This window comes from Hevea brasiliensis, chromosome 9 (genome assembly GCF_030052815.1).
Source record: "Hevea brasiliensis isolate MT/VB/25A 57/8 chromosome 9, ASM3005281v1, whole genome shotgun sequence".
In the NCBI taxonomy this organism is placed as follows: domain Eukaryota; kingdom Viridiplantae; phylum Streptophyta; class Magnoliopsida; order Malpighiales; family Euphorbiaceae; genus Hevea; species Hevea brasiliensis.
The window spans coordinates 11,791,357-11,818,851 of NC_079501.1; the positions used below are offsets into that span (position 1 = coordinate 11,791,357).

At 34.2% G+C, this 27,495-nt stretch overlaps 3 protein-coding genes and 1 long non-coding RNA gene across 5 annotated transcripts; 2 read left to right on the forward strand and 2 right to left on the reverse strand.

The window, feature by feature from the left end:
* Positions 1-9,827: 9,827 nt before the first annotated feature.
* LOC131183061 (putative receptor-like protein kinase At3g47110) lies at positions 9,828-21,124 on the forward strand. Its single transcript, XM_058152887.1, has 2 exons — positions 9,828-10,584; positions 20,100-21,124. The coding sequence occupies exons 1-2, from the start codon at positions 10,260-10,262 to the stop codon at positions 21,122-21,124; spliced, it is 1,350 nt and encodes a 449-aa protein (XP_058008870.1). The 5' UTR covers positions 9,828-10,259.
* LOC131183064 (uncharacterized) lies at positions 11,015-11,904 on the reverse strand. The gene is made up of 2 exons (XR_009151226.1): positions 11,791-11,904; positions 11,015-11,216 (listed from the first exon to the last, which is right to left on the reverse strand). It is a non-coding gene; the product is annotated as an uncharacterized LOC131183064 (long non-coding RNA).
* Positions 19,988-22,466, forward strand: LOC110638585 (probable LRR receptor-like serine/threonine-protein kinase At3g47570). The gene is made up of 2 exons (XM_058152893.1): positions 19,988-21,850; positions 21,941-22,466. Exons 1-2 carry the CDS (start codon positions 21,415-21,417, stop codon positions 22,282-22,284), a joined length of 780 nt encoding a protein of 259 aa, XP_058008876.1. The 5' UTR covers positions 19,988-21,414; the 3' UTR covers positions 22,285-22,466.
* Positions 22,467-24,844: 2,378 nt separating this feature from the next.
* Positions 24,845-27,389, reverse strand: LOC110638590 (scarecrow-like protein 3). Of its 2 annotated transcripts, none has more exons than XM_021789185.2 (2): positions 27,005-27,389; positions 24,845-26,685 (listed from the first exon to the last, which is right to left on the reverse strand). In XM_021789185.2, exons 1-2 carry the CDS (start codon positions 27,032-27,034, stop codon positions 25,273-25,275), a joined length of 1,443 nt encoding a protein of 480 aa, XP_021644877.2. In that variant the 5' UTR covers positions 27,035-27,389; the 3' UTR covers positions 24,845-25,272. The 2 variants fall into 2 exon arrangements, with proteins under 2 accessions (XP_021644877.2, XP_021644878.2); XM_021789186.2 differs by having other exon boundaries at positions 26,852-27,388.
* Between the last annotated feature and the right edge of the window lie 106 nt (positions 27,390-27,495).

Sequence of the window (27,495 nt, forward strand, 5' to 3'; positions counted from 1 at the left end):
AAGGAACCAAGTCTGCTGGGAGGATCTTTCCATCCACTACTACTGGGCTACCCGGAAAAACCATATCTACATCTATGTTGTCACTAAGTGAGATAGCTACCGACAAAGGACATTCTAAGGTTGTAGGGTTTCTACCCAACCTCATGGCAAACACAGGGGAGACAAATGAGTGCGTAGCACCTGGATTTATTAAAACACGAGCCTCATAGGAACAGACCAGAAGAATACCTGCCACAACTGCATTTGAAGCTTGAGCATCCTGGTGGGTCAGAGTGAAAACCCGAGCTTGACCCCTACCCTGAGTGGCAGAACCCTGATACTGACTTCTGCCTCCTGATCTGCCTCCAAATCTACGTCCCCCTTGTCCTCGGCCCTGTTGGCCACTAAACTGACTGCCTGCCATGCTGGAAGCACCCGGATACAACTGGCGAGGAACATTCGCAACAGAACCCTGTGACCCCATCTGTGGCTCGCTGAACACGGGGCATTCCCTAGCAAAGTGACCTGGTTGGCCACACCTGAAGCATACTCCTGAACCCATCAAACAAGGTCCTGAATGTCCTCTTCCACACTGTGCACAAGGTGCTAAGGAAGATCCTGAACTGGACCAATCGCTGTACTGAATCGTGACAAGCTCTTTGGATCCGTATCCAGGTTTTAACCCTCGAGGTTTGTGTCTAAAACCACTCTTCTTGTTCCTACTTTTTCCTCTGTAATTACTCTGGCCACCACTGTCTGGAGTACCCATTTGGAGAACACCGGTAGAACTCTCTGCTCTGTTTTTCTTTGCTCTTCCGCTGTCATCCACAGCATAGCTAATCTCAATCTGTCTGGCTCGATCAACCACCACATCAAAAGACTGATCAGACATCATGGCCAGGTTCGCATACCTCCTGTCAAGCCCCTTTAGAAATCTCTTCACCTTCATAGTTTCTGTAGCTACTGCTGTAGGGACATATCTGCTCAATTCTAGAAATTCTGTAGCATATTCATCTACAGACCTGCCATTCTGTCTTAAGGCCTCAAAGGCCCACTGCTTTTGATCCCTGAAGCTTTCTGGCACAAACCGATTGATGAACAGTTCCACAAACTGAGTCCACGACAAACCCTCCATCCGAGGTAATATGTAGTCATTCATCCACTGTCTAGGCATAGGCCCCATTACATGCTGCATACACTCTATAAGTCTTCTATCGTTGAATCGCACTGCTCTGCTCCTGCAGGAATCCAAAAACCAATATGCATCATCTGACACATCATAAGTACCAGGCACCAACTTCTTAAAATTGATTATCTGTTTGTAAGGTCCCCCTCTTGGTGCGATGGACTGCTGCTGCTGTGGAGGGTGGACCATATACTGCGCTATCATATCGATGGTCCTCTGCAAACCAGCTAGAGTAGCTGCCATGGGGTCCATGGGACCCTGTGCCATGAAAGACTGATCCTGAACTATTGGCAGCTGCTCTTCTACTTGAGCAGCTCTAGGCCTCCTACCCCGCCTCCTCGGGGCAGGCGCCTCATTCTGTGCTGACACCTCGTCAGGCACATCTGGTTCTGGTGCAGTGGCAGCTCTCCTGCTTCTACGCATTTTTCTGAAATTCAGCAGCATTAGCCCACAAAATTCAAAATTACTCATTACACAACTCTATTGACTCATATTTATACATAATTATATGAAGCAGAAACTAGAAGCAAAGATGACAATGCAAGACGAATGTGGACCCTATTTTTCCTCATGTGACTCCTAGTAAACTCTTCCCAATATTTTAAACAAACATTCCCTAAGAATCTGGAGCCTAAGCTCTGATACCACATTTGTCACGACCCAACCTATGGGTCGAACCGGCACTAGGACCTGGGCCAGCATAAAGCCCCCGAGGCCCGTAGTAAGCCTAACTATTCATTAATTCAACTCTAAGGCCCATTTGGGCCCAATTTCAAGAATTCAACCGGACAGAGTCCGACCATAAAGTGGACCTTTCAACGGGGAGTTTTTGACTCACCCGACCTATAAACAAAATATATCATCACTTGGGGAGCTCAGCTCACCCTCCACATACTCAAATCAACATAAAGATAAATGGGAGCTCAGCTCCCTCATCCAGTCCATCAAACATGCATATAATAATTTTACAGGTCCACATAACAATTATATTACAGACCCGAATCATTTAAATATTTCTAACACATGCGAAAAATCTAGGAGTAAATAAAATTACATAAATATTGAATAACAACCTGCGAAGAAGAAAAGCAGGTTAACCACAATAAAATCCTCCTGTAGCCTGAAAAAAATATTGAACAGGAGTGAGCGTTCGACTCAGAGAGTAAAATATCAATTTTAACCATAATCTCTATAACTATCTAAAACTAATGCACCATGTAGAGTGAAATGCAACATCAACAACATTTTCATATCATAACATCAAAAAGGTAATTTGGAGCACTCATACACCCTGTAATATCAATCATAATATATGGAAGCTGATCCCCTATACAGCTCTCTTAAATCCAACCTGGTGCCAGCGAAGAACTCAAGCCGGACTTTTGCTTAATAAACCAAATCGGGGGTCCTAGCGAAGAACTCAAGCCGTGACTACCCCCCGAAGGATCGGGTCCCAGCGAAGAACTCAAGCCGTGACTACCCGTCCTATCCATAGTCCACACCACATCACACGCACGCCAACGCACGCACACTGCTCCAAATTACCACAACAACATCCATGGCACGTTAACACTTATGAATGCAACATAAATCATGCCTAGAGTTTAACTACATAAATATATGCATATAAGTGATGTATGGGCATGCTTGAACATATAATAATATCGAAATTATAATTAAAATTAATATTTTACTCACAGACTTGACAACGGTCACTGTGGCGGCTGGGCGGAGGAAGAAGGCTGTCCCGGCTCACCTGACAATTACATTACAATTATTTAACACAATTGACTCAAGGCAAATCATGAAAAGACCAAATACGTCCTAAGTCGTGCCGAAAATCCGGCAGAGTCTCCCCTATACCTAGGACCTACCCAACCTGCAAAAGGGCTCAAAACACACTTCTATATTTGCAACTCATATATCCACAATTCAATCATATCACACAGCCCCTCCTGGGCCCATCAAATCAGTCATCCATCACAATATGTAAAATTTCAATTTAGTCCTTATAATTGATCATTTTTGCAAAAACTACCCAAATAAGCTCTAAAAATTCTAAAACTTTGCCCCGCGGTCCTTAGCAATATTACTAGGCTATTGCAAAAAGAATCGTAATTTTCTGAGCTACCACGAATATTTTATGAATTTTTAATCCTATTTAAGCACTAGAAAATTACGAAAAAGCAAGGTTCGGGTTTACCTTTGCCGATTCCGACCTCAGGAATGCGCTCGGGACGTCTGACAATGGGGGGGGTAGCCAAAACCTCGGTCTAATTCGAAGACTTTTCCGGTAACGGGTTTGTCTGGCCCGAAATTTGCAGACCCAGTCAACTGTCGAATTTCCGCGAATTGAGAATACTTACACGAAGCCCACAACACGGGAGTTAGTATAAAATTTTTACGAAATTTTCTAAGCTCATTTAATGCTCGGAAAGACACTGCGAAGTTCCGTGGGACCCACCGAAAAATAGTGTCGAAAAATTTTGAAATTTATATCCTCGTGAAGCTCTCGACGAGTGAAGCGCTCTGGTACTCTCGGTTTTCTCGTGGGGTTTACGGTTTGTGAGAAATCTAGCCCGAAAGTCAAAATGGGCTAAAACTTCCCGGGCAAAAATTGGACAAACCGCTCTATGGATTTCGGTGTTCTTGGTGTCTATGGAAAACTCTCGACGAGTAGATGATTTTAGACACAAGACCCAGTCCAATTGGTGACCGGATCGGCCGGATTTCGGCCGGATCGGAAGTCGGAAGTCCAGCGCCTTGCTCGTCGCTCGAGCTGTTTCCGGCGTTTGGGCGCGGCCGTGGGGAGGCGGCGCGCCGGCGAGGTGGGGAGGCATGGGAGGTGGCGGCGCGGCAAGGGGAGGAGGGAGGAGAGAGAAAAGAGAGAGAGAAGGGGAGGAGGTCGGACGCGCGCGGGGAAGGGAAGAAGAAAAAGAAAAGGCCGGTCCGATTCGATCGGTCCGATTCGGTCCGGTTCGATTCGGCCGGTTCGATTCAGGATACAAAATTTTAAATTTTTACTCTGCCTCGAGACCGGAAATTTCGAAAAAATTTCAGAAAACTCAGAAAAATTCGTAAACTCCAAATATATTTTTAGTTTTGCCACGTGGTCTTTAAATTAATTTTTAAAAATCATCAAAGTTTATATTTTCAAAAAATCGAACCCGATTTTTAAAATCCGAAAAATCTCAAAAAATTCCTAAAATTTAAATAAAATTAAAATACCAAAAATGCTCATAAAATAATAAAATTTAAAATTTTGGAGTGTTACACCTAACAAGTATCATAAGTTCAAAACAGAGGAAGTTGCTTTTCATAGAAATCAGAAAACAGAAAGCTTTACGTTGATCAACCAAATGGCCCACATATACAAATACAAAAACATCAATGATTCAATTGTGTTATTTAGGAAATTAGGATATAACTAAAAATCCCTGTAAGATTTAGAAAACCTTATCTTAATTTGAGTGTGAATATTCTTCAATTAAATATAAAATTATTTGTTATGTAAAGTTAATATTTTAATGTTATTTCTATTTGAAATATTGAAATCAAAATTGAAGAGACTACCATTATAAATAAAAATATAATGAGAGAAATTATGTGATTAAAAGAAAATACATAGAGTTAAAAAAATAGTTATTTTATCCGTACATTACGTAAGCCATTTATTATTTTATTTTAATAACATAATGTAATATATATTTTACTATATTTTATATTTTCATAATTATATTATAAAATTTAATTAGTTATAATTTTATTTCAAATTTAATAAATGAATAAGTTAATTAGTAGATTTTTTTTATTAATCTTTAAATTATTTGAAATACACCAATAAAAAGATAAATAGAATAGAAAGAAAATATATATGACACTTAGTGATTTTGAAAATATCATTATTAAAATTATTATATTTTAAATAAATAAGTACTGATTTATATAAGTAAATTAGTGATCAATTTTAATAATAAATTATTTAGTTGCTAAATTTTTTAAGAAATCAGGTAGGAATTTTTGAAGAAAAAATTTTGTAACTGATTTCAATTAGTTACAAATAAAAAAAATAAAAAATTAGGTGAGAAATTTCCCAATTGAGTCCTTATTGGTTGCAAAATTAATTATTAGCAATAACAACCGATTTCACTTTGTTATAAAAATCATTTATTATTAGCAATTGATTCGCAAATTGATTATAAATAAAAAAAAAATTATGAAAAAATTTTTAGGAGAAAATTTAATAATGGATTGTGAATCGATTACTAAATTTTAGAGCTATTTAATTTTAGAGTCAATTAAAATAACTCTTTAATTTAGCAATCGATTCCTTAAATTGATCGCTAATCATATATTTAAATATTAATTTAGTAATTAATTTAATAATCAATTATAAATCTGTTATTTACAGCATTTGATTTTTTAATCATAATTAATTATTTTATTATAAAAAAATAAAATCATAAACTAATTACAAAATCAATATTAATCGTTTGTAAAAATTAATTGTTTTTTTAATGATTCCTAAGGCACTTCTAATGAGTGTTGCACACTTTGAGACAAATTATCTATTTTATCAATTCATCAATTTTAAAATCAAATTAACTCAAGTTTTAAAGTTTAAATTTAATTACACTTTAATATCAAGATGAAGGGGAAATTGAACTGTCACTAATACCATTTCCTCCAAAGGTTTATTAATTTTGAAATTATTGGAATATCTTGGAGTTTAATAATAAATTTAGAATAATTTTCATACCAGGCAGTGGCAGAACAAAGTTGGGATTGGGAAGGCCCTGAATCGGTGAAAATTTCTCTCTTAAAAGACATTTATGAATTGCACTACTCTTCTCCTCGCCAGAAGTCTTCAATTGCTGTTGAGTAGGAAAAAATGAAACAACAAGAAATTAAGCACACCTTTATTCAAACATTTTCAATTGCACTGCCCTTCTCCTCACCAGGTTTCTTGCCAACCAAACAAAAACCTTAATTATATTGACATAAAAGAAAAAGGAGAAAATGAGAGAAATGAAATCAAACCTTATGCATCTTTTGGAATTTCAAATCCACAAACAATTAATTGTTTAATATTTATGGTTCTTCCTGTGAATCCTCTCTCTCTCCATGTATAATATTAATCCATGTGTATTGAGAGAGAGGAAGGAGACGTTCATGACTTAACATAATTAATCAACCATAGACTTCCAACTTTCAAGTTATTAATTTCATTCCACTGGCTATCTAACTAGAAGCATCTAATTGATAAGTTAATGAAGATATTATTAAATAAATCTAGTGCACATATATTCTCTTTTTTAGTGACATTAGTTTCACCTTAGGTTAATAAATAACTAGTTATTTTATCTGCGTATTGTGTGATTTATTTATTTTTTATTTAATATATAATTTAATATTTATTTTTTAAAATTTTATATTTCAAAATCATGCTATAAAATTTTGTTATTAGTTAATTATATTAAATATAATTAAAATATTTATTAAAATTTTAAATAATTATATTCCTACTAAAATTAAATTAAATTTTTATTTCTAAAATATTATCAATTATTTTCCTCAAAATATTCCTTCATAAAAATATAACAATATAATATTTTAAAGTAAAATTGCGTTTAAAAAAGACCATGTAGTTTTTCCATTATAATTATAATAATAAATGTGCTAAAAATAAAATCTTAAATATTATGGTAATATTCAAGAAATAATAATAATAATAATTTCTTAATTTATGATTTGTATTTTATTTTTCTCTCTTTTTTTTTTAAGTCTTAAGTTTGCTCTTTTAATTTTGAATTTTTAATACTTATCAGTAATTAATTGCAAATCTTCATCATTTAATTTTTTCATAAAATATTTTATATTTTTTTAAAACAACATTTTTTTTTTATATATATCACTGAAAAGCTATATGGTTAATGATATATATTTTTATTCTAATTTTTTGATTTTCAAACTTCATGTAATTTTATAAGAATATTTATTTTTTAAAGTATAGTCTATAATTTTAAATTTTAAAAAATGATTTATATTATATTTTAAATTAGTTCATGTATACCCATCAAAGAATAAAAAAAAGTAAAAATAACTTAAATTACCACATAATTTCAATCAAAATTACCACAAGACAATAGTTATCAATTATAATAAACTATGTCAATTATAAAACATGACATATGATAAATTTTTAAGTGTATTAATAAGTCAAATAACTTAATTTTATAATATCATTTTTGTACTTTAACTTTATTTTACATGTATATTTATTATTTAGTATATGGTACCTTGTGACTTCTTATTTTTTATTTCCGCTTCAAATTTAAATTCACCATCTTATATATTTTAAAAATAATGTTAATACTATTAAATTAAAATTTTATTAATGTATTTTGTGACTTATGGTTGCAGCTAACAACTTGCAACTGAAATTTTTTATTTTTTATTGCTGTGAAGTAATATTATTTATTTATTTATTTATAAATGTCTATACTTTTTTTTTTTTTAGATTTATATATAGATGGTAAGTGTAAAATTATTTAGATGTCTTATATTATATATCTCATCGCTTATAATTTTCCTTTTTTTATAGGATTACTTTTATTCCACCCTTAAGAAAATATTTAAACTAGGCCTAATTACTGTTATCAAACTCTAATCATATAATTATCCCAATAAAACATAAACTATAATCTAGACAAAATCAGTTGAGGAATTCAAGTGCACTCGATCAACCCTAATCCTTCCGGGAATTTAATCTTCTTCTTAATTTATGTCATGTTTCCAGGTAACCAAACAAAAACCTTAATTATATTGGCATAAATGAAAAAGAGAAAGGAGAGAACAATGAGTATTCAACACCTATTCCAAATTTTTATTTTTTCATATATGTTATTTATGATCATGGATATTTTCTTATTAACTTTCACATATTAAATTTTTTTTAAAATAATTATAAGATTTTAAGTTTAAAATTTTATTAGAATCAGCTGCATCATATACATACATATATAGAGAGATCAAAAGAGTGAGGATTTGAATGTAGTTTTGTCATATAAGTAATTTAAAAATTGAATTAAATTAAGTCAATTCATCCATCCACTAAAATATTTTAATTATTAAAAAGGATCTTTAAATATTAGAAAGAATAATTTAAATACGTATTATTCTAAATTTTATATGAAAATAAATATTTTGTTAAATTTAATCATAATTTGTGTAAATGTGCGACTTATCTTTAACAAAAAAAAATTCCCTCCAATTATGTTTTCATTATTTTTTTTTAAATAAAAAAACTACGAATTTTCTTAGAACTGAGGAGACGTTCACATAGGTTAAGATATTTCTTAGAACGAAGGAGACATTTCTTCCTGTCTCTGTAGAGGAGACGTTTATGACTTAGACTATATATAATTAACTAAGTCAACTCAAACCATAGGCCACTTCCACACGGAGTAATATTCAAGTTATCAATTTTCGTTCGACTTGCAGCTATCTGACAAAGAACCATCTAGTTTCATTGGCGGATGCATTCACAACAAGAGAGGCCAATTGATTTTTTTTTTTTTTTTTAATTTTGTTCTAGATATATTTCTCTTAAATTTAGACACTTGAATTCCCTTTTATTGTGGAATAACATATTTTTATAATGAAAAATTAATTAATCTTAATTTTATTAAAAAAATTTAATATTTATATTTATTTAAATTAATTCTTAATAAATATAAATATTTTTTAATAAAATTAAAATTAAATGTATATCATATCTTTTTTATTTTTCATCTCATACACCAATTTAATTTAATAGAAGAAATGAATGGATTCCAACTCAATCACTTTCTAATTAATATAGCTAATTAAATAATAAATAAAAAAATTAATGAAAAGTCAATTTTTACTCCATTTAAACTTATTTAACCAACTACTAATAAATCTTTTTTAACTATATACTCAAATTAGCATTAACAAATTTAATTTAATTTGCCTTGTGGTTTTTTTAATTTAATTTTGATTGAAATTTAAATTTAAAATTTTATATATTTTAAATTAATTTTAATATCATTAAATTAAATTTTATTCATATACTTTGCGACTTGCAGCTAACAATTTTTAATTGACACTTTTGTTATGGTTAAAATAATATAATATAATATATTTATTTATTTATAAATGTCTACATTTTTTTACGTAAATTTATAAATGATCACTATGAAATTATTTAGATGTCTCTGTATTATATATATTTTGATATCAATGACATGTAATATTTAAATAATTTCTTTTTTTTTTTTAATAGAGGATTGGAGATTGAATTTGGATCTATAAACGAATAATTTTTATCCTTTTCCTATTGAGGTGAAGAAATAGAGGATGAGAGATGAGAGTAGCTAAACGAGTTACATCTTTGAACAGTTCAGCAATTGAAATGGGGCTAGCGAAGGTGTAAATTCACCGGCTACATTCAAGAATTTGCATGTGGAAAGTGGAAACTATAAAGTCAACAAAAGCATACATTTGTGGACGCTTAGTTTGAAAATATTATCCAAATGGATTTTTCTTGTTAGATTCACAATTGATTTCACATGTTTTTTGAGTCAATATCGGATTGGTTCTATATAAGAATTTCATAAGCTATTGCTTCACAAGTTCACGTATTTGTTTCTCTATTTCAGCAGCAGTTGCCCATTTTCTACCGTGAATCCTTCCATATCTTTCATCCCAAAACCTCAAAAACATATTTTCACCATCATGAAGAGCTTCTCACTCATTTCATACGCCATTTTCTTGACCTGCATCTACTCTGCTCGATGTTCCAACCCAATCAGTATCACAGTGAATGAAACTGACGGATTAGCCTTGATCAGTTTCAAAGAAAAAGTATCTCAGGATCCGCTTGGAATATTAAATTCATGGAACAATTCACTTCAGTTTTGCCAGTGGCCAGGTATCCAATGCAGCAGGCGACATCAGAACAGAGTCACCGTATTAGATCTGCAGTCATATGGTCTAAAAGGCTTCCTTTCACCACATATAGGAAACCTTTCATTCCTTAGAAGAATAGACCTTCAAAACAACAGCTTCCATGGTGAAATACCACCTGAAATTGGTCGATTGTTTAGGCTGCGACTTCTTGACCTCAGCAACAATTCCTTCCATGGACAGCTTCCCACCAATCTGTCAGGTTGTGCGGATCTTAGACTCCTCAATCTTATTGATAATAAGATCGGGGGAAGAATCCCAGTGGAACTTGGCTCTCTCTCAAAGCTTACCGGTCTTGGTTTATCTATCAACTATTTTACCGGAAGCATCCCAGCTTGGCTTGGTAACATGTCATCTCTTACCAAGCTTTCTATCGGTAGCAACCTATTCCGAGGTAGCATTCCTGGCAGCCTTGGCCAAATTCAAAGGTTAGAATTTTTTCAGCTTTCTGAAAATAATCTGACAGGTATTATACCTCCTAGCATATTCAATCTCTCCGCTATTGATATTTTTTACATTTTCGGGAATAAATTAGAGGGAAGCCTACCTCAGAATATGGGCCTTGCTTTTCCCAGACTCACGAGGTTAGCATTAGCATCAAACAGATTCACAGGACTTCTATCACGACCCAACCTATGGGCCGGACCGGCACTAGGACCTGGGCCAGCTTAAAGCCCCCGAGGCCCGTAGTAAGCCTAACTATTCCTCAAATCCATAACCAGGCCCACAATTTAGACCCAATATGCATATAAGATAATTTAAATTAAACTGTTATAATTTCATTTTGGGCCAACTTAACTTTTCAGAAAACTAAAATCAGGGGAGCCCAGCTCAACCCTATTACCTCATTTATAACCATTTAAAACTCATAAAAATTTTTTCTTTTCATTTATTAATATGAAAACTTGAATTCATACAGTCTCTGATAGGCTTAATGCTACTACTAGCACATGCAGAGTCCTAAATTACAAATTTAGAGAATAATAATACAATTAAGTAATCTTTTCATAACCTGAGAGGAAAGGGACAGGTTATTCTGAAAAATGTCTCCTCCTGTAGCCTGGAAAAATATGGTGAACAGGAGTGAGCGTTCGACTCAGAGAGTAAAATATCAATTTTAACCATAATCTCTATAACTATCTAAAGCTAATGCACCCTGTATAGTGAAATGCAACATCAACAACAATTGTACATCATAACATCAAAAGGTAATTTGGAGCACTCACGCACCCTGTAGCATCAATCATAACATATGGGAGCTGATCCCCTATACAGCTCTCTTAAATCCAACACAGTGCGCCAAGAACTCAAGCCGGACTTTCGCTTAATAAACCAAATCGAGGGTCCCAGCGAAGAACTCAAGCCGTGACTACCCCTCGAAGGATCGGGTCCCAGCGAAGAACTCAAGCCGTGACTACCCGTCCTATCCATAGTCCACACCACATCACACGCACGCCAACGCACGCACACTGCTCCAAATTACCACAACAACATCATGCCACTTTAACAGTTATCAATGCATCATAAATCGTGCCTAGAGTTTAACTACATAAATATATGCATATAAGTGATGCATGGGCATGCTGAACATATAATAATATCGAAATTACAATTAAAATTAATATTTTACTCACAGTACACCGATGACTATTGTGGCTGCTGGACGCAGAAAAATAGCTGATCTCGATCACCTAATAATTAAATTATAAATTTATTAGTACTAAGTTAGAATAAAACTCTAAAGAGGCAATAGACAGCCTAATTAATGCCGGAAATCCGGCAGAGTTTCCCCTATACCTGGGACCTACCCAACCTGCAAAAAGGCTCAAATAACACTTCTAAATTCTCAATTTCCACAATCACATCTCATCAATATCACATGGCCCCTCCTGGGCCCTCCAAATCAGACAATACTCAAAATCTTAAAAATTACGTTTTAGTCCCTATAATTGACATTTTTCAAAAATCCAGTCAAACAAGCTCCAAAAATTCTAAAATTTTATCCCGCGGTCCTTAATAATATTATAAGGCTATTGCAAAATGAATTGTAATTTTCTAATCACCCATGAATATTTTATTCAAGAATTTTACTCGATTCCATAATTTTCCAACAGCTAACATATTCTTAATTCAACCCAATTAAATATTCACATATTTAAACCTCCATCCTCAAGCTTCAACCAATTATATAAAATTTAATTATCTTAATTTCAATTAATCTTATATGCCCACATGTTAAAAATATAACTAAAATCCATCCATATTTCTCAAAAATATTCTACGATCACCCAAAAATTCAACTAACACCATAGAATATCTCCAAATAATTTTACTTTCATCATATATTTTTCTTAGAATTTTTCTCCAATTTTTCTGTTAAGAAACACCGTATTTATGCTCCATGCATGAGAAATAATAAAAATTGTCTTACCCGAAGTTTATCGTGTCTCAAAATTCCAAAAATTTATGAGGAAGCCTCTGAAGTTGAACCATCTCCATAGCTCACTGGCCATCACGCACCATCACAAGACGGTGGCCGCCGGTCGCCGGCGACATTTGCCGAATCTGATCATACCACCATGTTCCTCTCCTCTTCCTCAGTCCATATGTGGTCTCGGATCGTCGATCCAACGGTCGGATCGTCGTAGATCTGACGAAAAAGCTTGAAAAACCCGAAACTTCTCTCCTCCATATCTCACTCATCCGACCTCCATTTGCTTCAAAATTGGTATCAAAAGAAAGCTCTCGGAACAAGCTTTCCAACGCCACCGGAATCGCCTCGATCGGACGTCGGACGAAGCCGGAATCGCGCCGGAAAGCCGCTGCCCCCGGTGCGCGCATTTTCTCTCTCCTCTTCCTCTCTTGCCGCTTCGTGGTCCCGACGTCGCCGGAGGGTCGCCGGCCGGTGGGGAGCTGCTTGGGACGTCGCCGGCCGGTCACCGGAGAAAGGAAGAAGAAGAAGAAAGGGAAGGAGAGGGAAAGAAGAGAAATGGGGGGGGGGGGGTTTTCCTCCTCCCGTTTTTGAAAATTTTTTTTTTTTTTTTTTTTTTAAAGGGTTGTTACATTCTTCCCCCCTTAAGAAAAATTCGTCCTCGAATTTTCGAATAAACCAGAGATATGGAAAAGAAGATTATCAGAACAAGTGCAATCATTACTCCTCCAGCTATGCAGAGATTGGTAAAACATTTATTCTTCAAACTCTTTGTACATTATATATGACATTCTATTACTCTCTTATTCTACTATGGTGTCCTATTTGTCTTCATCTCTATCTAGAGATGCTCTTATCTCTTGGCTATTCATTGACCATTCTTCTGACATTTCAAGTATTCGCTATATCTCACTGTTCTTGACTTGATGTCTCATAACTTCAATCAACTTTAGTGCTTACCTCACTTTTATTACGCCCCAACATGTCTCTTGGTGACTTCAGTCATCATTCCTTTGTATTAATAAACTCTGAATTCCCCAATGACATAACTTATGTTCCTTATTCCATGATATCCTATGAGTAGCTTTCCTGTAGCACCTAATCTAGGCATCTTGTTCGAGATCTTCACTCTTCTTATGACTTCAGTGGTTAATACCTATAAATCTTCTCACTCCCATTATACTTTAAATTTTTAATCTCTCTTGTGTCATTACTAAGGTACTTAGACCAACCTCTATCGATCTTATGTAACTAGTCAGGTAGAGTCTCCTCCAAGGGCCAAGTGTATCATTTATCAATATTGAAAAGTAAACTGGGTCTCCCCTTCTAGGTAACAAAAGTGTTTATATTCTCTGACAACTCAACCCATGCGACTTATCAATTCTCACTCCTTCTCTGGAATATAAATATCTAGACTTCTTCCTATAGCTTCTTAGTATGTGGCCTACTCGACACATTAGCACTCAGATCGAGGCTCTACTACTCCTTTAATCTATCATCTCATAATAACTTGTTTTAAACGTCTCTTAGTGTGTTCCTAGCATACCTATTCCTCCTTATCCTCATCATTATAACTGGCTCTATCGAGCTCTTTTTCTGTCCTTTGCATCTTATCCACTTTCCTTTTCCTATTTTTTGGTATTGTTGATATCTTTTCAACTCATTGTACTTATTCCTTAATTTTAGTCCTATTTCACCCTTACACCTTTTTCCTTCAAGGATGTCCATCCCATCATCAACTTTAACTTTCATTTTATTTCTTAGTTACTAGTTCTATTACTTCGGGAATTCTAACCTTAAGATTTTCTCTTACCAGCACATTCTTCACCTTTTGTAACACTTATAATTAATCATAGAAAATTCTTTTTGCATCCCCTTTTACCAACTTAACTATCAGAACATTATCATTCCCTACCTCTCTTAGTAGGAAATTGCACATCCTAGATGGATATGAGCCCTTGAAACTATAAGTTCCATCTAAACTAACATGGCTGTGAGAAATGTGTGCCATGCCTTAATCCTAAACAAAATACTTCACATGTTCATTCTCCTTAATAAAATCACATATACTGCCCATAGCTTTCCAAACTTCAGCTTCATCTTTTCCTATTAGCAACAATCTCATTCATCAGAACTCATTCACAATTAGTATTCTCTCCAGCTCATAATTTAAAATAGTCACAAGCCTTAGTAGCTAACTCAATTTGACTCCTGTTATTACTCTGATCGTCCTTTCATACTTAACACTAGGTATGCACTTACAGTCATTCTCATATCACGAAATTGTATATGAATTGGTGCCTACCAAACTCTCAAATAACTAGGTCTCCTTGACTCTGTCTCCGTTCCTTATATAACCCTCTAGAACCAATAGCACAAACTAAACTTGAAAAGAAAGAAAAATATCCTCTTATATTCAACTACGCCCGATTGTCCATATAATAACGTTTAATCTATGTTTCTTGGTCTTTCTCTTCAAATTTCATCATCTCTTAGCACAATTGTGCTCTACCTATAAGATATCATCTGCATGAACACTTTACCGTACCATTGTCCTTCCTGACATAATATTTTATAATTTATTAACTTTACTTATACTCGACCAATGATTCATATCTATCATCGTTTATATTGTGCCCTTAACTTTTGTTGATTCCTGAAAGATTTCTCTCACTAATAAATTATTCCAACACTAATTCCACCCTTATCTATGGTCATTAATTTGATCCTTGAACTTTTTAGTAATTTATTACCATCCATACTTGTCACTTTTCATTCTACCCCTACTGTTGTTCTGTCGTTATTACTTCACTGCAAAGTGATTCTGTTGATCACACTAAAAATGTTTGCCTGACATTCATAACGAACCTCTAACTACCTTCTCACTATCTCAAAAGTCTAACCTAAAACTTATGTGTCATTATCTATAATTCTTTCCACTCATCATACCTATTTGATCCCGTAGACTGACTTTTATTCAACTTACTATTTACTAACTTCTTTTTCTCTACCTAATTAGGTAGTCCGCAATACCATCGCACACCTTCTAGCATTTACTCATTATTATGTTATTCCATACCTCCATCACTATTCTCACTAATGTGGTCCCATTTTGGGTTTTCCATCCTTGTCATTCTCCTTGCCAAGAATAACACTTAGTCTACCCTATATCTTAACTTTATTCCGTTTATTACGCGCCCTTCAGATTGTCCTTTCATTCATTTCCTTTGTCTTACCCAAAATAGAACTTGACTATTCTATCCCTGGTTTCATTCTTCTTCCTAACATGACAGCTGTACTTGCTGACTATATCTTTCAGAGTCTCTACCGCGTTATCACATATCTGTGCTACTCAGATTTGGTCCTTTGACCACTCTAGCTGGTATTCCCACTGGCATTTAGATTATATTACATCTGCAATGAATTGTCCAAACTTTCGTTCTGTACTTTTTCTATCCATTGGCCTTCTATAATTTATCTTTGCTAATTTATTTCTCTTAACACTATTATAATTAGATTATACTATTATTTTGATCAATATGAAGTTAGAAAAGAACTCAGGAAATTGTGGTCATACCTTTATCGTATGATTTTTATTCTTATCCTTTAGCTTACATAATACCTTTACTACCTCGAGAACTGATTCTGCAGTAATTTTATTTATTTGTTATTATTATTATTATTATTATTATTATTATTATTATTATTATTATTATTTTCCATGTTTACTCAATTTGCCAAAACTTAAGATTCCGGGCACCCAAACCCGTCATCCAATTCAAAGGATTTACATCCATCGTGATCTGATTATATATGATTCATATAATGAAACTTGTATCCTCTGCGGGATACCCGAGCCAACTACTCTCTACCACACTCTACAGTCCCATCTCAGTACTATTTGGTTGGTCACCATCATTAGTAATAACTTTCGATCCCTTCCAAAAGATAGGACTACACCCTAACTTGTCAACAAAGGTACTACATTTACCACCTTGCCCAAACCATGTCAAATTAATGACTCTCCTATCATATCATATCTCTGTGAATCATCAATTCATAGTTTTGACCGTCCCTAGGTAGTAGGGTTGCACTTTACACCTTGCTAATACACACAAGGTATCCTATTCTCACTAAGTTCTAAGCAAAACGTCTGTCATTCTGCAAAAATCATCCAAAATTCCATACCGAAGACTAGATGGTCTCACTCTATAGGTGTCACTTTTACTTTGCAACTAGTCCAAACCTCCAGTCCGATGGCAACTCTTAATGCAACTCTAGCTCATGCTAGGGTAACCGAGTCATTGACTCTAGTTACCACCTAATCAGTAACCTTTCGATATTCTAGCTCTAGACTCTTAACCAGAGTTCCCAACTCCTCTGCAGATATAGAACTCGTTACGTATTGTGTACCAAAACAGAGGCCATCAAGAAACACCCTCATTATGGAGCACCACGGGGATGCACGCAGCTCTACACAATAATCTCATGCTGTGTCTGCAGCTACAGAGCGGACATTGAGAACATTGTATAGTTACTACGATACGTCCCGTGCACTAGGTCTCCTAATCTCTTATCTCTCTTGAATATTCTATTATCACAAACTTATTCTAACCGGGTCATCCACCGATGATCGCCAGATGGTATCCTCATCCTTATCTAGGGCAACTGTACTTTCAAGACTCACCTTTATGTACTCGTGCCTTGCACGAAATGGGCACACCATTTAAACCCATACTGACAAAAATATAACATTTCTTGGAGTACGTATCCTCATGATAGATTTCACATGTCTACTAACTCTATTTCACATTTCTGTGTACTCCACGAAAATCAAGACACTAACTGAGGCACTTTTATATTTCCCGAGGTATAACGCAGAATCTAGAAACAAAGAATTACAGAAAAGAGAAAGCAGAATCCTATACTCGCATGTAACATCCTAACAAGACTCCTTTTACACTCCCAAGTATATTATTTCCCATGAATCTAGAGCCTAAGCTCTGATACCAACTTTATCACGACCCAACCTATGGGTGACTGCACTAGGACTGGTCACTAGCCCCCTCGTAGTAAGCCTAACTATTCCTCAAATCCATAACCAGGCCCACAATTTAGACCCAATATGCATATAAGATAATTTAAATTAAACTGTTATAATTTCATTTTGGGCCAACTTAGCCCAGAACTTTTCAGAAAACTAAATTCGGGGGAGCCCAGCTCAACCCTATTACCTCATTTATAACCATTTAAAACTCATAAAAATTTTTTCTTTTCATTTATTAATATGAAAACTTGAATTCATACAGTCTCTGATAGGCTTAATGCTACTACTAGCACATGCGGAGTCCTAAATTACAAATTTAGAGAATAATAATACAATTAAGTAATCTTTTCATAACCTGAGAGGAAAGGGACAGGTTATTCTGAAAAATGTCTCCTCCTGTAGCCTGGAAAAATATGGTGAACAGGAGTGAGCGTTCACTGCAGAGTAAAATATCAATTTTAACCATAATCTCTATAACTATCTAAATCTAATGCACCCTGTATAGTGAAATGCAACATCAACAACAATTGTACATCATAACATCAAAAGGTAATTTGGAGCACTCACGCACCCTGTAGCATCAATCATAACATATGAGAGCTGATCCCCTATACAGCTCTCTTAAATCCAACCTGGTGCCAGCGAAGAACTCAAGCCGGACTTTCGCTTAATAAACCAAATCGAGGTCCCAAAGAAAGAACTCAAGCCGTGACTACCCCTCGAAGGATCGGGTCCCAATAAGAACTCAAGCCGTGACTACCCGCCCTATCCATAGTCCACACCACATCACACGCACGCCAACGCACGCTGCTGCTCCAAATTACCACAACAATATCATGCCACTTTAACGCTTATCAATGCATCATAAATCGTGCTAGAGTTTAACTACATAAATATATGCATATAAGTGATGCATGGGCATCTTTGAACATATAATAATATCGAAATTACAATTAAAATTAATATTTTACTCACAAGATAATCGATGACTATTGTCATTGACGCAGAAAAATAGTGATCTCAATCACCTAATAATTAAATTATAAATTTATTAGTACTAAGTTAGAATAAAACTCTAAAGAGGCAATAGACTAATTAATAATCCGTGAGTTTCTATACCTAACCCGCAAAAAGGCTCAAATAACACTTCTAAATTCTCAATTTCCACAATCACATCTCATCAATATCACATGGCCTCCCTGCCCTCCAAATCGACAATACTCAAAATCTTAAAAATTACGTTTTAGTCCCTATAATTGACATTTTTCAAAAATCGGTCAAACAAGCTCTAAAATTCTAAAATTTTATCCCGATCTTAATAATATTATAAGGCTATTGCAAAATGAATTGTAATTTTCTAATCACCCATGAATATTTTATTCAAGAATTTTACTCGATTCCATAATTTTCCAACAGCTAACATATTCTTAATTCAACCCAATTAAATATTCACATATTTAAACCTCCATCCTCAAGCTTCAACCAATTATATAAAATTTAATTATCTTAATTTCAATTAATCTTATATGCCCACATGCTAAAAATATAACTAAAATCCATCCATATTTCTCAAAAATATTCTACGATCACCCAAAAATTCAACTAACACCATAGAATATCTCCAAATAATTTTACTTTCATCATATATTTTTCTTAGAATTTTTCTCCAATTTTTCCTGTTTAAGAAACACTGTATTTATGCTCCATGCATGCAGAAATAATAAAAATTGTCTTACCCGAAGTTTATCTGTCTCAAAAATTCCAAAAATTTATGAGGAAGCCTCTGGAAGTTGAACCATCTCCATAGCTCACCGGAGCCACCGCCGGCACCACCGCGCACGGTGGCCGGCCGCCGGTCGCCGGCGACATTTGCCGAATCTGATCATACCACCATGTTCCTCTCCTCTTCCTCAGTCCATATGTGGTCTCGGATCGTCGATCCAACGGTCGGATCGTCGTAGATCTGACGAAAAAGCTTGAAAAACCCGAAACTTCTCTCCTCCATATCTCACTCATCCGACCTCCATTTGCTTCAAAATTGGTATCAAAAGAAAGCTCTCGGAACAAGCTTTCCAACGCCACCGGAATCGCCTCGATCGGACGTCGGATGAAGCCGGAATCGCGCCGGAAAGCCGCTGCCCACTGTGCGCGCATTTTCTCTCTCTTCTCCCTCTCTTGCCGCCGTTTCTGGTGGTCCTGGCCGTCGCCGGAGGGTCGCCGGCCGGTGGGGAGCTGCTTGGGACGTCGCCGGCCGGTCACCGGAGAAAGGAAGAAGAAGAAGAAAGGGAAGGAGAGGGAAAGAAGAGAAATGGGGGGTTTTCCTCCTCCCGTTTTTTAAAATTTTTTTTTTTTTTTTTTTTTTTTTTTTTTTTTTTTTTTTAAAGGGTTGTTACAACTTCTTCCCTCATCATTGTCCAATGCCTCAAAACTTGAAACAATCTTCCTTTCTAACAATGACTTCACAGGACCAGTTCCAAGGGATTTATCAAAGCTGCAAAATCTAAGAATAATAGATGGAAGCGAAAACAGATTGGGCACTGAAGAAGGTAATGACTTGGATTTTGTTAATTCTTTGACAAATTGCACTCATCTGCAAAGTATTTACTTCCCTTTCAATCTTCTCAGAGGTCCATTTGTTAGGAATGTAGCCAACCTTTCAACCCAAATTAAAGAAATAAATTTCAGGACAAACCAGATATATGGAAGCCTCCCATTAGGAATTGGAAACCTTGTCAATCTTGAAACTTTGAACATGGGATTAAATTATCTTACTGGTAGTCTTCCTGCTCACATTGGAAAGCTTCAAAGACTACGACGACTATACTTCAATGTGAATAAACTCTCAGGGAATATACCATCTTCGTTGGGGAACTTAACCTTATTGAACTACTTCAGTTTACGAGAAAACAACTTTTCTGGACAAATACCTCCAGAACTCTCAAGGTGTAAAGGCCTTGTATTTTTGTCTCTTTCTGATAATAACCTAAGTGGTCCAATTCCTGAAGAACTTACGGGACTGTTCTCCCTCTCAATAACCTTGAACTTGAGTCATAATTCTTTGACTGGTTCACTGCCTCAAGGAATTGGTAAGTTGATAAATCTTGAGGTTTTGGATGTTTCCAACAATAACTTGTCAAGCGACATTCCTAGTAGCATTGGTAATTGCGTAAAATTGGTATATCTTGACCTGAAAGGCAACTTCTTTAGTGGAGAGCTTTCCAGGTCCTTGGCAACTGTGCGAGGTCTAGAATATATTGATCTATCTCACAATAACATTTCAGGCCATATACCTGCCTTTCTTGGAGAGCTTTCTTCAGCAACCATCTTGAATCTTTCTTTCAATGAACTTTCTGGAGAAGTTCCAACTAATGGAATCTTCCAAAACGCAACTATAGTTTCACTTTCTGGAAATGATAACTTTGTGGAGGTATCCCAGAATTTGGTCTTCCAGAATGCGATAATGGAAAGGATCTTGCTGTCAAAGTCATAATACCAGTGATTGCTGCAATTCTGGGATTACTTGCATTAGTTGTCTTCACTATTGTCCTTTGCTCTAGGAGAAAATCACTCAAGGGTTTAGTTGCTTCACAATCCTTTGATAGTCAATTCCGAAGGGTTTCATACTCAGACCTTCAAAAGGCAACAGAAGGTTTCTCTGAATTGAATTTAATTGGTGTTGGAAGTTACGGCTCTGTCTACAAAGCAATTCTTGATCCAGAGGAAACTGTCGTTGCTGTAAAGGTGCTCAATCTTCATCAACAAGGAGCGTCAAAGAGTTTTATGTCAGAATGCATAGCATTGAAGAACATCCGACATAGGAATCTTGTGAAAGTTTTGAGTGCTTGCTCTGGTGTGGATTTTCAGGGCAATGATTTCAAGGCCTTAATTTTCGAATTCATGCCAAAGGGAAATCTAGACGAATGGATACATCCAGAAAATAATGTAGAAGATAGTGCAAAAGTTTTGAACTTTCTCCAGAGGTTGAACATCGCCATTGATGTGGCTTCAGCAATTGAATATCTCCACAGCCACTGCAGAGCAATCATCGTTCACAGTGATCTCAAACCAAGCAATATTCTTCTTGATGCAGAAATAACTGCGCATGTTGGTGATTTTGGGCTTGCAAGGATTATATCTCCTGTTCCTGGAACAGGAAATAATGAAATTAGCACTACATCAACCACTATGAAGGGATCCATAGGCTATATTGCACCAGGTAGTAATCTTTAAATTAATTCTCTTCTAGCATAGTTCTTAACAGAATAAATAAATAAATAGTAAGCGAATGTATATAATTTATGTGCAGAATATGGGGTGAGCGGCAATTTGTCTACGAAAGCAGATGTGTACAGCTTTGGGATCATTCTGCTAGAGATGTTCACAGGAAGAAGGCCGACAGAAGAAATTTTCACTGATGATCTAACTCTCCATAACTTTGTAAGCAGGTCCTTGCCAGAGAAAATCACACAAGTGATGGACCCAGTAGTACATTCAGAAGCAAATGAGAGTGGTAAAGCCGAGTGCTGCATCTCAGTGTTGAGAATTGGCATAAAATGTTCCATGGAATCAGCGAAAGATCGAGCGGCAATGGAAGAAGTCGTGAACGAGCTTTGTTCAATCAGGCAAGTTTTTCTTGACCAACGGGTCTGACCATGGAAAAGGACCAAAAGATTAGATAAGGCTTTGGAGATGCGATGGTGCTTTATTATTTTGTTTGCACGCCAATATATAATGTCGGTGGGTTTCCTGCACCCAACCGAGATATATATACATATATAATTTTATTAATAGATGTATTCTTTATCTTTAATATTTACATTATTATTTATGAACTTAAGAGTAAAAAATATACTTTGCCAAGTAAATCATAATATTATTATAATTGTGAGATTTCTATTGCATCAAGTAAAGAGTAGAATCTCTTATCGTTTTATCTAATATGACATCAACATCCGAGCATAGAAAAGATTTTGATGAGCTTACTTTTTGCTTATTCCCCTGAACCATACGATGGAAGGCTGGGCTGGGCTAGGCCGAAGATGGCTTTATCCAGGCCCACTAACAAATTTTTTTTTAAATAAAGAAAATTTTATAATTTAATTTCTGAGTTTTATTCTATTATCTAAATTTTAAAAAATTAATTATCTAATCTATAAATTTTAAACTATATCATACTTTAGTCTTTATATTTTAAGAAATTAATTATTTAATTTTTAAATTTTATATTATATCACATTTTATATTTTATATTTTTAACATATATAATAATTTAATCCTTTTATCAATGTTTAAATTGTTATAAATATTAAAATTATAGAGATTAAATTATTTTATACATTAAAAAAATTAAATAATTAATTTTTAAAATTTAAAATTAAAATATAATATAGTGTAAATTTAGATACTAAATAACTAATTTTTTAAAATTCAATAATTAAAGCAGCACAAAGCTTTAGACCAAATTTTAAATTTCTTTTAAAATAAAAAATTTTAATAATTATATCAACAATTTATAATGTTTTCCAATCAAATGTCACTTTTTTGCACTTTTTATATAATGAAATAAATTTTAAGATACTATTCAATCAATGCTTACAATTTTTCTTTTTTTAATTCGTAATCCGTTATATATTGGTCTAAACGATTTATCATGTTCAAATATCTGACCAATCAACAAAAAATAGATCATTATAATTTTATTATATAAAAATTAAGTATCGACTTTTTTAAAATATAAAAAATTAAAAAAATAAGTATCATTAATTGAAATTCCAGGAAGTAGATGTGAGCTTATCACTGTCCGTGACGCAGCTTATCATTAATTGACCTTTTTTTCTATATAATTCATGGAATTAGCATATAATAATAATAATAATAATTATTATTATTATTATTATTATTATTATTATTATTATATAAAATAGATTTTTTTTATTATTTTTTTATAAAATACATATTTCATATATAAATAAATAAATATTTTATTCCTACTTTACCGACCTAACTTAGGTTAAGAAGTCAGATGCGCCATTCTTGTGAACACATGAAGAAGGCAAAACAAGTAAAGGAGTAGAATATATAATCTTAGTTGTTATAAATTTTTATTTTTTATTTTTTACCTCCATAATCACCATTTTCACATACTTCATTGCAATTTATCGGTAATAGTTATTTCTAAGGTGTGTGGTACTATTTTATTTCAGGGTTTGCTTGAGAATTAAAACAAAATTTTAGTATAGATGTGGTAAGTCTTTTAGTTAGATAGGGTTTTTAATTCTTTAATTTCGTTTCGATTTGATATAATTTTAATTTTATTATTATTTTTTAAAATAATTTTATATAATTATTTTTATAAAAAGATGTATGTAAATTAATATTAAAATATGTTATTAATACATAATATATTATATAATATATTTTTTAATTATTGATAAAAAAATAATATATTTTTTAATTAATTCTAAATTATATAATTATATATATAATTTAAAATTAAATATATTATATAATATAATAATATAAATATATCTTATAATATATTTTTTTAACTATTTATTTATTATATAACATTTAATTATAAGATACAAATATAATTATAAATAAAATATATATATAGAATGACAACACACTTATAATTAAGAAATATAAAGTAATTTAATATATTTATTATTAAATTTATTTAAAAAAATAAAATAAAATATTATATTATATTTGGTACATAATTATTCATGCATAGATAAATATATATAATTATATTAAAAGTGTATAATATATTCAAAATATTATTAATATATATATATATATATATATATATTTTAGTTTTCAATTAGATAACAATTTAATTCTTAATAAAGAATCAAAATTAAATTTAATAAAATCAAAGCATTAAAATAAATTTAGTTATGATTTTTATTGGTCTAATCAATTTAATATGATTTTTATCGATTTGGCTCAGAACTCCAATAACAGTTCACAATATTATCGAAGGTGCCTTTGTTTATATATATATATATATATATATATATACCCACCATCAATACAAATTTCCTTTGAGATTCAAACCAAATGGCGAGCACCCTTGACTTACACATTTTCATTGTTTAACCTGCCTGAACTTAGACGTAGTCCAATGGAAAATTGAGGTTTCATACTGACAAAAATTGAGGAAAAGCCAAAGATAAGAAAGCTATGCTTATCTCAGAAATGAAGCTAGGAACAAACAGAAAATCAATAATCCAAATTGGTTTGCAATATCAATATACACTCGAGAAACTTATATTGCAAGGATGATTAATTTGCTAGTTAGCCACTTCCAACGGTAAAAAATCAAGCTACATGAAAAAGATTGTTCTCCAAGTTTCAGATTAATCATCATATAACATTGACAAAATTCATGCCTAGAAATCAAGGAGGTCCATTGGACTTCATCCAGAGACCAAACGTTGTGGAAAGCACAAGCCTTAACAAAGATCAGCACTAGAGTTTCAATTTTGATCAGAAGTAAAATGATATGAATAAAATATGTCAGGAGCAGATATGTGCATGAAGAGGCCTTCAAATCATTCTAAAAGTATAGATTTGCAGATGAACAAAACTCTTCCATAAAACTCTGAACACTTTGTGATGAATGTTTAGCTGTTACTTTCTACACCTCCATGCTGATACAGAAAAAAGAGGCCGATCTTGCCAGCAAATTACAACACACCCATTTTCTTCCTTAATTCTGTAACCATCACAACCATATCCTTGCAACAACCTCCTTGCCTGCAACATACCGTAGTAGCTCAAATGCACAAGTCCAAACCCAGCCAAATCAAGCCTCTGAATCCACTTCTCGAGTTTTTCATGTCTTTCCTTTCTCTCAGCTCCCTCACATGCTACAATGTTCTTTATTTCCTCCCCAAACAGCATCTTCTCCATCTTGAGTCTCTCCATGGATGTTCTTGATACAGTGGATTCCAAACAATCAAACAATGCTGCGTAAGAGTACAATGCCTCCAATAGCCTCTCCATGAGAGTCGACCCGTTATGATTAGAATCTTGCTCCATTACAACCATGAGCTTTGGTGACAAACTCCAAAGCATGTTGAGAAAGTAATCCATCTTCACTGAAGCAGTTGAAGATAGTGGCGATGATGAGGTAGAGTCAGGACTTGGGCTATATCCATTTACCATATCTTTCTCAAGCAACTCCCCAAATGTACCTTGGTTCATTTGGAGGACTCTTAGCAAGTGAATTCCATTTGAATTCTTCAACGGCACTGGAGATCTCTTCCTCAATTCATCATCCGAAGCCAGAAAAGGATGCAATTGGAGAACTGAGCAAATTGCTAGAGCCTCCCCAGTTTTAACACGCAACTTTTCAATATCAAGATTCTCTAATTTGCTAACAATGGGATTGAACTGAAATGGAATATCCAACCTTTCTGCTTCTTCAATCAGTTTATGAGCCATTTGATCCAGTACCTCTTTCTGTTGATGAATCCCTGTAATTCTCAAATGGGGAGGTCCCTCAGGCCTTGCACTTAAAGCTTGAAGAAGCGCAAGCCACTGTGCGGGTTCAGCTGCATCAAGATCAATTATATGAACCATCTTCTCCCCTTCCATGGCTTCAATTATAGCTTGGTTTGTAAGCACAAAAGCCACTTTCAAGAAAGGTAACATCTCGAAAAACAATTTGCGAACTAGAATTTCCTCAGAAACCAAAGTTATTTTAGTAGCATTAAGGGCCCTGTAGACACCAGGCAAAGATTTGATGACCCTATGAGCAAGTGCCTCGGTAAAATAAGCAGCAATACGCTGCATGGTATCACCATCTGCAGAGGCTAGTTGCGAGATCTGCCCAAGGGCAATCTCTGCATTTTCAAGGTTACCAGCAGCGACATGATTTGCACAAGTGAGCAATAAATGGATCAAATACAATCCCCTCTCCTCAGACTTTAACTCTCCAAGCCAGGGATAAGGTGACTCTATGCCTGTTGAGAGTGACATAATGGGGGAAAAATGGAAAGGTGATGATGTTACTGGTGATGATCCAATGGTGCACAATAGCTGTGGGAACAAAAAGGAACAAAGATTGAATATAATTTATGAGATCAGGAAAATTACTTCACGGAAGAATTTAGAATTCAGACAAAAACTTGATAGATCACAGATGCAGGAAGAAGGAGAAGAAGAGGTGAAATAAACAGAGTATGATAAAAGTAACAAGAAATACCCGATCTAGAAAAAACTGAACAGATACATAACCCCTCAAAAAGAAAAGGCTCAAGAGGTACCCAAATACAAGATCAATTCAGCCCCAATTTACAGAGGACGAATACAGTATTCAAAAACTAGCTAAGCAAACCAAGAACAAGAAATTCCTTACTGGGTTTTGTAATTGATCAAAAACCCACATGGAATCCGAAGACAGTTCCAAAGATTGCCGGTTCAATCCCTCTATGCATATAAAGACTTTTCTAGGTTTTCTGGGTCTTCTCTGGTTCAGTGACAGAGAGAAAGAAAGAAAGAAAATAGTCAATAGATTCAATTAAAAGCCAAGCTCTGAGTTATGAAAGAGCGTTCATGGCTACGTTGTCGTAACGTGGCGAGAGGAGGAGCTGCTTTTTGTTGTTTAGTGAATTGTTGTTGTTCTCTTCCTAAATGGAATATGGAATTTTATGAGAAGGTGAGCCTTTTTAGGGCAAAATAGTTCAGTTACCATCAGTTTTCTCTCTCTAAAAAACCTTTGTCTTTTTTACTTTCTCTCTCTACAACTGCCACACTTTTATGGTTTTTGTTAACATTAGGTGGCTAGAGAATCAAGGACTGCCCTATAAAGACTTTTTATAAATATATTCCCCAAGCTTGGAAAAGTCC